The 13,061-nt window shown below is 39.4% G+C and overlaps 1 protein-coding gene and 1 pseudogene across 4 annotated transcripts in view; one reads left to right on the forward strand and one right to left on the reverse strand.

Moving 5' to 3' along the window:
* Acaca (acetyl-CoA carboxylase alpha) overlaps window positions 1–13,061 on the reverse strand; it is a 267,019-nt gene that overhangs the window by 179,133 nt on the left and 74,825 nt on the right. For all 4 annotated transcript variants that reach the window (XM_052193828.1, XM_052193827.1, XM_052193825.1 and 1 more), the window contains one exon: window positions 1,097–1,229. In XM_052193828.1, coding sequence (XP_052049788.1) covers window positions 1,097–1,229 — 133 coding nt within the window. The remainder of the gene's footprint in view (window positions 1–1,096; window positions 1,230–13,061) is intronic.
* LOC127693227 (60S ribosomal protein L35-like) lies at window positions 6,605–6,925 on the forward strand (annotated as a pseudogene).

Genomic DNA, 13,061 nt, shown 5'->3' on the forward strand with positions numbered 1-13,061 from the left:
TTGTAATAAGAGATCTTGGCATCCATTTTCCAAATGCTGAACCCAGAGTGCTTTAGAGTGAAAGAAACTCCTCAGCTTCATGGTCATGAGAAAAATTCTAAAAATCAAATAATTCTGAAAAATTTCTGTAAATAAGCCTTCCATCTACTTAGGTATATCTTGCAATCATACCCCTGAATATCTCACAGGCTAATAGGTACATAATCTACCTTTATTGACAAAATATAAGATACTGACAAAACAATGTTTTGACAAGTTTTAGATAACAATGACATAGAACTGCTTTTGGGGGTAGAGGATGGCAGGAGAAAATGACAACACAAAGAGCTTCATTACATAAGTCACAAACCCTTGATCTTCCTATGTCTATCTCCCAAGTGCAACTACCCGACATCTATGTGGTATATTTTCTCTAAACATCTCAAATGCCTGATAGGAGCCAGTAAACCCTAAATCTGTCAGCCTTCTCTTCTGAAACTTGCTCTACTTCTTTAAACTCAGTGCTATCACATTTATCTTCCCTCTGGCACTATACAAGGTAACCAATTATTCCTTAAACCCTCCCTGCCAGGTTAAAGAAGCTCTGCCTGTAAAACCACAAGATCTAGTGTTGGTGATGGTGGTGCAAAACTTAAAATAAATTGGGAGGCAGAAGTAGGTGGATCTCTTAAATTCAAGGCTAGTCTGGTATATAGAGTGAGTTCTAGGACAGCTGGGGATATATAGAGAAGCCCTGACACGCACGCACGCACACATACACACACACACACACACAAAAGCAAAAAAAAAAAAAAAAAAACAACCCACAAGATCTTTCAAAAAGAACATTAGAAGCAGAGTTTCAACTCCTTATCAACTATGACCAAATTACCACCACTAATATATATATGTGTGTGTGTGTGTGTGTACATGTAAATACATGAGTACACAGTGAGATTATATATTAGTAACATGCTAGGGAGACAGAAAGGATAGCCCTGCATAAAAAGACAAAGTCCCTAAAAATCTAACTATCATTTTGAACAAACAGAAACAACAGATCTAGGCATAAAATCTCACATACTTCAAGCAAAATAGTTTAGTAAGTTTAACTTACCTTCTCAATCACTTTATTTCCTCCAAAACGAGTAACAAATTCTGCTGGAGAAGCCACAGTGAAATCCCGTTGTGAGTCTATTTTCTTTCTGTCTCGACCTTGTTTTACTAGGTGCAAGCCAGACATGCTGGATCTATTCAAAGTGAGAATCCAAAAGAAACTTTATATAGAATTTCTTCATAACACTCATATCTTCTGAAAACATTCCTTTCACAAGCATACTATAACAGCACTTCCCTAGGATCCTTGTGGAGCCTACATGCTGCTGGACCACAGGAAAGGAAACAGTCCTTAGTGAACACAATGGGTCAGGCCTGTCATCCCAGCACTGTGACACTTTGGCAGGAATGCCTAAAGTTCCAGGCCAATATGGGCTAAAGAATGAGATTCTTGTCTCAAGAATATGAAAATAAGGGGCTGCAGAAGTGACTAAGTGGTTAGGAATACTTGCTGCTCTAAAAGAGGACCTGAATTTAGCTCCCAGTACCTGCCAGCACAGTGGCTAATCGAGTTCGAGGGGTTTGCATACCTCTACTTACCTCAGTAGACACCAGGCACACATGGTGCACAAACATACACTCATACACATAAAATAAATAAGCAATTATAGGCAGAATTCTTGTGTAGCAAGAACAAGGCCCTGGGTCCTATCACTAACTAGCATACAGATAAAATAGATACGCTATTTTAAAAAAAGGCAGATTTCTGAGTTCGAGGCCAGCCTGGTCTACATAATAAGTTCCAGGACAGCCAGGGCTACACAGAGAAACCCTGTCTCCAAAAAACAGAAAGAAAAAAAGAAAAAAGAAAGAAAGAAAGAAAGAAAAGAAAAGAAAAGAAAAGAAAAGAAAAGAAAAGAAAAAAAAGAAAAGAAAGTCTTCCCACTTCAAATGATTTAATTAAAAAAAAAAAAAAAGGAACTGCAGAAATGGCTGTGAGTAAGAGCACATATTGCTTTTGCAGAAGACCACAGAGTTCAGTTTGAAGTACCCATGTCAGACAGGTCACAACTGCCTGTATCTCTAGATCCAGAGGACTGGCCATCCTCTTCTGAACTCTGTGAACATCTGCACTTGCATGTGTACACACAGACAGACAAACAGACAGAATTAAAAATTAATTTTTTAGGTGGCTGGAAAAATGGCTCATTGGTTAAGAGCACTAGATGCTCCTCCAGAGGCCCCAGGCTAGATTCCCAAGTGTCAGCTCAGAATGCCAGTCTATAATGCCAGTCCCGGGGGATCTATCATCCTCTTCTGGCACAAAGCACATATGTAGTGTGTGGACACATGCGGTCAGAACATCCACATATACACGTTATTTTTTTAATCTTTTTTACAAAGGAAAAGAAAATCTGATGAACATGCAATTAAGCAGAGTAGTTATATAAGGAGAGAATGGCGAGAGAGGGGTTGAAGTGACGAGGCAACATAGCTAGACATAGCTTACAGAAGTCTAGAGCCTATCTTTGTTTCATGTGGACAGGTTTTTAAACTCCTATAGACTTACTTAGTTAGTTAGTTAGTTAGTTAGTTAGTTAGTCAGTTAGTTAGTTAGGTGTTTTTGAGACAAGGTTTCTCTGTGCCCTGGCTGTACTGGAACTCGCTCTATAGACCAGGCTGGCCTGGAACTCATGAAGATTAGCCTGCCTCTACCTCCCAGGTGCTGGGATTAAAGGAATGCCATCACTGTACACAGCTTCAGATTTTTATTTTTAACCCAGCAAGATGGGTCAGTGGGTATAGGTGCTTGCCATGCAAGCCTGAGTTTTCAATCTATGGGACTCACATAAGATGGAAGGTGAGAATCAGGAAGTTATCCTCTGACCTACACTATGCATTGTGGCATGTACATCCAAATACACACCATGCACACAATAATAAATAAATTTTAAACCAATTTTTTAAAAGATAAATAGTGGGCCCTATGTAGCTTAGTACATCACAAATGGAATTATAATTATATGATCAAATAATTCTTGCCAGGCATTGTGATACACACCTTTAGTCCCAGAATTCAGGAGGCAAAGGCAGAAGGATCTCTCAGTTAGAAGCCAACCTGGTCTACAAAGTGAGTTCTAGAATATCTAGGGCTACACATTGAGAATGTCTCAAAAAACAAAAACAAACAAAAATTCTATATATCTGAAGTAAGAGAGAAACAGACACTAACATTCTAACATCCTGTGATCTAAGGAAATAAAGAATAAGGAGATACACGATTTAGGAGAAGAAAAAGAAAAATATCATGAAAATAAAAAGATCGAGAGGTCAAGAGTGGGAGTAACAGTCTTTAATTCCAGCACTCAAGAGACAGAAGCAGCCATGAGCTCTGAGTTCAGGGCCAGTTTGGTCTCCATAGCAATTTGCAGGCCAGTCAGAGCTTCACAGTGAGACACTGTCTCAAAATAAAGTAATAAAATAAATAAAATAAAATGATTAAGAGCCTCATTCTTTGGTTGCCTTGTTTCAAATTTTACGGTAGTATTTTCCATTCTAGGTTCCAATTGTAAATGTGAAACTATTTCTTTCTTCATCCCCTGGAATTGCATCTTTTGGAGAAATGGTACCAAAATCTTATGATATTGTCTTTTCTAAAACCAATATAGTATTACAGATTTGAAAAAAGAAAAATAACCATTCTTCTCTCAGTATATCTATAAAAGGCAATAGGTAAGTTCTCTTCTTACCTTTTTCAATGACTTACGGTAGCTCAGGTTAGCCCAGAGTTCACTATTAAATGTACCCCTCAGGCCTCCTGCTTCAGCCTTCCTATTGCTGGTATCACAGGTATACACCACAGGCCTGGCTAAGGTGGCTCTTCCTAACCCCCACCCCACTTCAAGACAGGGTTTTTCTGTGCAGCTCAGGCTGTCCTGGAAGTCACACTATAGACCCGGCTTAAGGTGGCTCTTCTTAACTTACAGAACTATTACCCACAGGAGGATAGCAACAAAGGACATTCAGAGAATAATTAGTGGTTACTTAACTATACTTAACGAGCTAGCTAAAACAACAGCCCTCAGTGTATTCTAAGGTGCCAAAGCACTCTCTGAGATGACTTTTCAAACTAGTCAATTTCCTAAACGTTTCTTTATTTAAAAAAATAAATAAAAGCCTGCAATGAGACTCTAGTGCTTACCTCTTCCAGTATATACAATAAAGTATTAAAAACAAAACAAAACTCCTTTAATTCTAGCACTTGGGAGGCAGAGGCAGACGGATTTCTGAGTCTGAGGCCAGTCTGGTCTATAGAGTGAGTTCCAGGACAGCCAGGGCTACACAGAGAAATCCTGTCTCGAAAAAAAAAAAAAAACAAAAAACAAAAAACAAAAAACAAAAAACAAAAACAAAATAAAATAAAACACGCGTGCACACACACACACACACAAACAAAACAAGAACCTTCACCCTTTTCTATTAATAATATGCTTAGTTACTCTGCACTTGGATTGGAACTTTAAAGAGGGTTAAGAAAATGCACCCTACAAATAGAATGACTTGTCCAAATTTTCAAAGGAAGTTTAAAGCACAAAGAAGAACTCTAGTTTCCTAGACCTCCTTTCAGTGTTTTCCAACTATACCGTGAAACATCTATGGTAACATTAACAAGGTCTGGAAACAAAGCCATACACTGTTCTCTGAAAACAAACCTTCCCTTATCTGTCTCCAACTATACTGGCTATGCATTCATCTCTTTCAGGTTGTAAGTCTATGACACCAGTGCATCATCACACTGATCAATAACATGATGAATTTCACAAGCACCAGTCTTAAGGGAAACACAACACAAAACTGCACAGTAATACCACAAAAAAATGACACTCTAAAACTAGGATAATTGATCTGCAGTTCAGAGAGTTCAGGAGTGTGCTGAAGGAGAATGTCGCAAAGGCATGAGAGGACGATGCAGATCTTGACTAACGTGATAATTACACTAGTATGTACACATATCAAGACTATAAGTACTATCACTTTTAAAGGGTAAATTTTACTATAGGTAAATTGTATCTCAACAAACCTGACTTCAAAAAACAAAACAAGATGATAAAAAGCAAAAAACATAACCCTCAGGTTAGTGAGATGGATCAATGATTAAAAGCACTTGGCTGCTCTTCCAGAGTACCTAGGTTCAGTTTCTAGCACCCACACAGTGGATGACAACTGTCTATGACTCCAGTTCCAGGGGAATCCAATGTCCTCTTCTGGCATCCATGGACATCTGCATGCAAATGTGTACATACATACTTGCAGGCACACGCACATGCATACAAAATAAATTAATAACTAAGAAATTTTAATATCCTCCCAATAGCTAAGTAGGTGATTTTAAAGAAAGAGACAATGACTGTGAAGTCCCTAACTGCATATATCATGTAAACTGACATGACCCTGCTTTGTGACTATAATTTAAATTTAACAAGTACAACTTTGAGAGGCAAATAAAAGCGGGGTATGGCTGGAAGCAGAACTGACAGGGGAGCTGTATGAGAATAGCAGGAAAATGTTCTCACATTTGGACCCTTCCATTCTCCCAATAGTTCAATAATTACCTCTTCTCCAGTGGCCCAAGACAGGGTAAGCAACGACCATACGTGCACAAGAGAAACAGTCGGTGCACTCAGGCATGGAGGACAGCAAAGTAACGTAGCAGGCAAAAACAAACGGACGGAGCGTGAACAGAAAGCAGCTTTCTCTCACCTACCTTCCCAGGAAGCTATTGGAGATTAAGAATCTAGGCAAAACACAAACAAAAATGCAAGCGACACAGTGGCGTAGAAGAATCCCCAAGATGACAGTTAAAACTAAAGGATAAATTAGTAGCTACTTCAAAATTAAAAGGGAGCAGATTAGCTGTTTTGTTTGTGTGTAGTGCTCTGGCTCTTGCACACCAGACAGAGTGAGCTACAAGTCAGGCACTCACACTAAAGCCCTCTGCAGACGGAAGCTAAGCTCTTCATCTGACCTTTTGGAGAAATCAGGATTACAGACAGGACAGGCAACCTATTATGACAATTATCATTAACATATGAGATATTCCCTTTGCCTTAGTCCATACACATGTACGAAGAGACCCTGATAAACTGAATTAAACTACAGCTACTTTACAAGAATTTAGAGCATATGCCACTATGCCCAACTGGATCTTATATTGTTAGAGCACTGAGCCCATCATATCCTCCCAAATTCCCTGCCACTCCAGTGGTTAAATTTTAATATATGAATTGGAAACAAAGCAAAAATTCAGGGGCAATGAGTATATATACAAATACATATACATTTTATTATGTAAGTGTACATTTTTATATGTATAACAAAAAGTATTTTAATACATTTGATATAACTGTATATATAATTAAAAATTTTTGATATTACATATAGGGGTTTACTATAAACTTAGTTACTTTTTTACTTCTTTGATTCTTGGTTTTGTTTAGTTTTCCCTCAAAAGCATGAAAGAAAAGGAATGCTCTCGAACCAGGCAGCCTCAACCATGAACAACGCAGCAATGGCCAAGATTAAGGCTCTGGACCTATGTGGCAAGAAGGTGGAGCTGTTGAAACAACTAGACATTGTCAAAGTGACAGGAGGTGCCACGTCCAAGCTCTCCAAGATATTTCGCCTGCGTTCTCACTTCATTAACCATATTCAAAAAGAAAACCTCAGGAAATTCTACAAAGGCAAGAAGTACAAGCCCCTGGACCTGTGACCCAAGAAGACTAGAGCTATGTTCTGCCGGCTCACCAAGCATGAAGAGACACTGAAGACCAAGAAGTAGCAGCAGAAGGAGAGGCTGTACCCACTGTGAAAGTATGCAGTCAAGGCCTGAGACAACAGTGACAATAAAGTACAAGACTGACTGGTAAAAAAAAGAAAAAGAAAACGGATGATTGTTCTAATAATAATTTTGAAAACTTGGTGATTTTCAATTTATTTTTTTTCATAATTCTGGTTAATTTTCAGGCAATTTTGTTCAAAATAGAAACTAGATCACAAAAAAAGACATTAAATAAAAAAGACAATGGACTGACCTTTAATGACTGCTATCAAGCAAATCATTTAGGTCTTTTTTAATGTTTTTTGTTTTGTTTTGTTTTGTTTCTTGGTTTTTTGAGTCAGGGTTTCTCTGAGTAGCCCTGGCTGTCCTGGAACTCACTCTGTAGACCAGGCTGGCCTCAAACTCAGAAATCCACTTGCCTCTGCCTCCCAAGTGCTAGGATTACAGGCGTGTACCACCACCACCCGGCTTTTAATGTATATTTTTAAAGTAAGTGTGTGTGTGTGTGTGTGTGTGTGTGATGTGTGCATGCATGCGTGGATGTGAGTATATGTATATTGTGCATATGCAGAGGTCAGAGGACAACTTTGGAGCTGCTTCTCTTCTTCAACCCTTCCTTATGTGGGATCAAATTCAGGTTGCCAAGCTTTCTCCTTGAGTCTTTTATGTCAATATGCTCAAAGAAGACACAAGCCTCTAAGATGCCTAAAGCAGAAGCATAAAGCTCTCTACACAGACTCTACAGTTTAGGAAAACCTGGGAGTTTGGCATCCTTAACAACTCCAGTCTAGCTACATGGCAAGAAAACTTGATCAGGTCCCTTTTCTGGCCTAGAAATATACCCTAAAATAGTTTTCAGCAAAACTATTTTCAACAGGATGCTATAACTGCAAAGAGCTTTCCTCCTTTACAATAGCTTTAGACACTTAACTTTTGAAATGCCAGCTTAAACTTATTCCAGTGAGCAACTAGGCACTGACTGAACTCCCTTCATGGACTAGTTGGACCGCAAGGACCAAACAGAGCGGGCCGTGGTGGCGCACACCTTTAATACCCACACTCTGGGAGGCAGAGGCAGGCGGATTTCTGAGTTCGACGCCATCCTGGTCTACAGAGTGAGTTCCAGGACAGCCAGAACTATACAAAAACCCTGTCTCGAAAAAACCAAAAAGTCAAAAACAAAAACAAAACAAAAAAACCAAGGACCAAACAGAACCGGTGCTTCTTAACATGGCTACACTACAACATCATTCCACATATCTTTTATCCAAATTCTGCATGAAAAATACCGGTTTATATATATTTAAATATGTCAGTTTTTATTCATTTCTTACAGAACAAAATCAGAGGCTTCAAAGGGTTCAGTAGTTAAGAGCCTTTGATGTTCTTGAAGAGAACCTGGTTCAGTTCCCAGCACCTACAACCATCTGTAACTCCAGCTCCAGGAATCTGATACTGTCTGTGCACATCTGTACATACAGGGCAAACACTCATACACATATAACAAATAAATCTTTAATAATGTAAAACACAAAAACAAAAAACAAAAGATCAGCATTTATTTTCTTAGAAATTAAAGAAAAATTATCTAATCAATTTCCCTACAAATTCAAGGTAGGACCAGTGATAGCTTTCAGATATATGCTACCCAACTAAGTCACCTAAAACTAATTTTTGAAGCATGTACCATCTCCTTTTTTATATGCAGAATCCTCGGAATCAAAATGGCAAATGATGGGAGATTTTTCTTCAGATTTTGGTCTTGCATCCAACCACCCCAACCCCTTACAGGTGCTTCAAACCTAGGAGAGCAAGAGGTAGTATGCTGCCCTGTCTGCTTATTTGGCTGCTTCAGTCACAGCAGATGGCCTCAAACTACAAGTGTGTTGTCTACTTTGACCTCAGTGTTTTCCCATCGCATCTCTCCTCTTTGTTGCATTTTCTCCTCACACATAGGTCACACACGGAGCAGGGGCGTAGGGGGGTGGAATCTAACCTCCTGCACAGCTAGAAACAGAGCTCTGCTTTAGCTACAGCAGATGTTTCACCAACAGCCACTTTATCTGAAAGCCACTAGAGAAAGGCTGCAGTGCCCTTTCTGGCTGCCAGGAACACCTGACAGGAAGCCCTGAGTAAAAAGAAAGCAACACTTAACCAACAACTAAGTCAAGAGAATAATAGGGTCATGAAACACAGAAGGAGGAGGACAGCTCAACCAAAGTAGGTAATTTCTGAGATCCAATCAAAACAAATAATACTGATTAGTACTCTCCAAGAGGAAAAGGAGGCAAGAAGAGGAGAGGGCACAAGCAGGAAGGAAATATAGCCTAAGGAACTTTGAAAAAGTAAAAGGGATTTCAGGTCTTCAGTGAAAAATTTCAAACTATTCACCAAAACCCGCATAAAGCATGGAGGTGATACAAAAGAGACATAAAAGACACAGAAATCCTTTCAAAGGAAAAGAGGGCCTGTACAATATTTTGGACAAAGAGGTCCAACTTATTTTAAGCAGGAAAAGAAAATCCAGGCTTAAAGACTAGTAGGTGCATATCACTTAAAAATTAAATTTGTCATAGACATATGAATAATCAATGGTGGACTGTTATGCAGCAGTATTTTCCTGATGGCACTGATTAAGCGGATACTCATGAGACTGCACCACTGTAGCAAGATGAAAGGCAATAGAACAGCCTCCTGAGACAAATCCTCAGGATACCTATAACTCATTGTAGTCAACTGACTTGACTCTTGTGCCACAAGAAAAATTTGCCTCCAGAAATGCTGGATGATAACAGCCTAATAACCTTCCAGAGAAGTCCTCCAGATCAGAAGTATACACATGACAGAGAAGACATGTAAGAGTAAGGGTAAGCTGAATACATCTTAATCTCTTTTTGGTTTTGGTTTTTGAGACAGGGTCTCTATGTAGCTCTGGCTGTCCTAGAACTCACTCTGCAGACCAGGCTGGCCTTGAACTCTAAAATCCGCCTGCCTCTGCCTCCCAAGTGCTGGGATTAAAGGTATGCGCCACTACTGCCTGGCATAGCTCTGGCTGTCCTGGAGCTCACTGTGTGAACCTGTTGGCCTAGCTTGAAACTCAAAGATCCACCTGCCTCTGCCTTACCAGTGCTGAGATTAAAGGTGTGCACAACCATGCCCAACTTTCTTAATCTAATGTACTGAGGCGGCCATGGTTGAGAAGCCTCCAGGGCTACCTAGCATGACCAGCAGCCATAATAAAAAACTATAAGTCCCAGTTTGCTCTCTATGCCGCTGCATCATTCCTTCTCTATTGGTGAAGATGGCCAAGCATAGCATTGCAGTCGAGAATAAAACTGACACAGAGGAGCCCTTCTATCATTGAACATCTTCATACAAAAATGTCTCAGAAAGAGTGTAGTATCACATGACTTTAATCCCAGCAGTCAGGAAACAGAGACAGCCAGACTGTTGTAAGAGGCTAGCCTGAGCTACTAACAAATTCTCAGCCAACCATGGTTACATAGTGACACTCTATCTAGAAAAAAAAAAAAAAAAAAGAATGAATGAAATAAAAGGGCCCATGTGTTAAAGGACTTGTCTCTCAAGCTCTGCCTCACTAGTGAGTTATCCACTCACTGATGGCATTATTGTGAGGAGGAGGAAAAGTGGAGGGGAGCTACTGGACACATGTCCTTGAAGGCTGGATCTGTCTAAGTCCCACTCCTTCCTTTGACTCTCTGCTTCACAGCTCTGAGTTGAGCAGCTCTGATCCATCAGCCCTCTCTGCCATGATGTCATCTGCCTCGGGTCTAAATAATAGAACCAACCGACAATAACCTGAAACCCCTGATACTGCGAGCCACAAGAAATTTTGCTTTTCTCTATTTTTGGGGGGCTTTGGGGGGAATACTCCAAGACAAGGTGTCTCTGTGTAGCCCTGGCTGTCCTGGACCTTAGTCTGTAGACCAGGCTATCCTCAAACCTACAGATCTGCCTGCCTCTGCATCTGTGCTGGGATTTAAAAGTGTGCAACACAACCGCCACCAGACAATGTTTCTTCCCATAAGATGCTCTTCTCAAGTAGCTTGTCACAGCAATAAAAGGCCAACATATGAAGTAGGAATGTATGTGTGTGTGTGTTCGTTTAGCACACAAATATTTTTCTATAAAGTGGCTTTTATCAATTAACATTCCCACCAGTGGTGTAAGAATTTCCTGTGCTCTACATTTTTCTTGACATTTAATACTTGTATTTTAGTTTTAGCCTTTGTGGTTGGTATAAGAGTTTAGCACAGTCAGGGATAGTTGTATATACCTTTTAATCCAGCACTCAGGAGACAGAGGCAGGTAGTTAGTTCTGAGTTTAAAGCTAGCCTGGTCTACAGAGGTAGTCCCATGACAGTCAGGGCTACACAGAGACTCTACCTCAAAATCAAAAGAAACTGAGTCAGATGTGCCCATCACATGTCTGTAATCACAGTGCTGGGGGGTGGAGGCATTGGAGATACTGGGTCTTGCTGGATGTCAGGTTCAGGAAGAGACCCTGTCTCAAAGAAACAAGGCAGAGTGGCACAACAGGTTACTTGTTAGCTTTCTCTAGATTCTACACATACACAGATGGCTGGAAGAATATACCCACACATACCCATGTGCATATACCACACACATATACCACACACGCTTGTACACACACACAAATCACAATAAAAAATGGACTAATAATAAAAATATATATCAAAACTTGAAGGATTTTATAGTATCTAATAGCTGGATAGAAAAATGGATAGATAATACAATAAAATAAATATAGAAAAAATGTTAGTGGCAGAATCTGGGAACTGGGCATGTAAATACTCTCTGAAGAATCTTCTCACTTTGCTGAATGCCTTGATTTAATTATATTTGCTAAATATGGCAATTCTAGACAAGTGTACTAAAGCTATATAAAATTAGGTATCATTAAAGGAACCAGTGAAAGATACTCAGGAATGCTATCTTTGAAACTTTTCTGAAAGTATAAAATTATTTAAAAATAAAAAGATTTTAAAATTAAGTTTTAAAATATTTTAATAATGCAAGAAAGTATTACATTAAAAAACTGAACTGTTTTTACTAGGACATCATTTTTGATAAAATTTACTATTAGTTTGTAAAAAGTTAAAGAAAATAGTAAATAGTGATTACTACTGAATGACACTATTGTGGTTTTTTTTGTTTTTGTTTTTTGTTTTTGTTTTTGTTTTGTTTTTTCGTTTTTTCGAGACAGGGTTTCTCTGTGTAGCCGCAGTTGTGCAGTTGTCCTGGAACTTACTCTGTAGACCAGACTGGCCTCAAAACTCAGAAATCCACCTGTCTCTGCCTCCCAAGTGCTGGGATTAAAGGCATGTGCCACCACCACCAGCTGACACTGCTGTAGATTTTAGTTCCTTTCTATACTTGTCAAGTTCTAATTTTTCGACAATGAACATACTATTTTTAATAATTTAAAAATAAAAATCAGTAAATACATCACTTTTGTATTTATGCCAATGGAAAGAAATCAGAAAATAAACATGAAATGTGGAAGAAATATAAGATTGTGGAAGAGCTTTACTAGTAACAGTTGCACATCTTTCTAGAATAAACTCCTGAGACAGAAACACATAACATGGTCACAGACAGCTCCTGTTTTCAGAACGTAAAGGAGGGAGGGTAGGTGACAGAAAAAGCATGACTATTGCCCCCAGCAAGAGCACCACATCACAGATCTCATAATGACCTTCTCTGTCTACTCACTATTATAGCACCATAGCAACTGGGAACCTCAGAATAGTAAGAAAAGAGGACTGAAAGAAACTTTAGAAAGCTGCTGGAAGGAAGGAAAAGTCAGGCAGGTCAAATGAGAAACGCTAAGAGAAACATAAAGCGCCCTCACTCACAGGCCTAGCTATAAGAGAAACATAAAGCGCCCTCACTCACAGGCCTAGCTATAAGAGAAACATAAAGCGCCCTCACTCACAGGCCTAGCTATAAGAGAAACATAAAGCGCCCTTACTCACAGGCCTAGCTATAAGAGAAACATAAAGCACTCTCACTCACAGGCCTAGCTATAAGAGAAACATAAAGCACCCTCACTCACAGGACTAGCTATAAGCAAAGGAAGAGCTGCAAACCTGAGCCAGCTCCCTGTGTGCGAGCTTGACACAAATGAGGAGGAAAAAGACAT

Source organism: Apodemus sylvaticus, chromosome 10, assembly GCF_947179515.1.
Source record: "Apodemus sylvaticus chromosome 10, mApoSyl1.1, whole genome shotgun sequence".
In the NCBI taxonomy this organism is placed as follows: Eukaryota; Metazoa; Chordata; class Mammalia; order Rodentia; family Muridae; genus Apodemus; species Apodemus sylvaticus.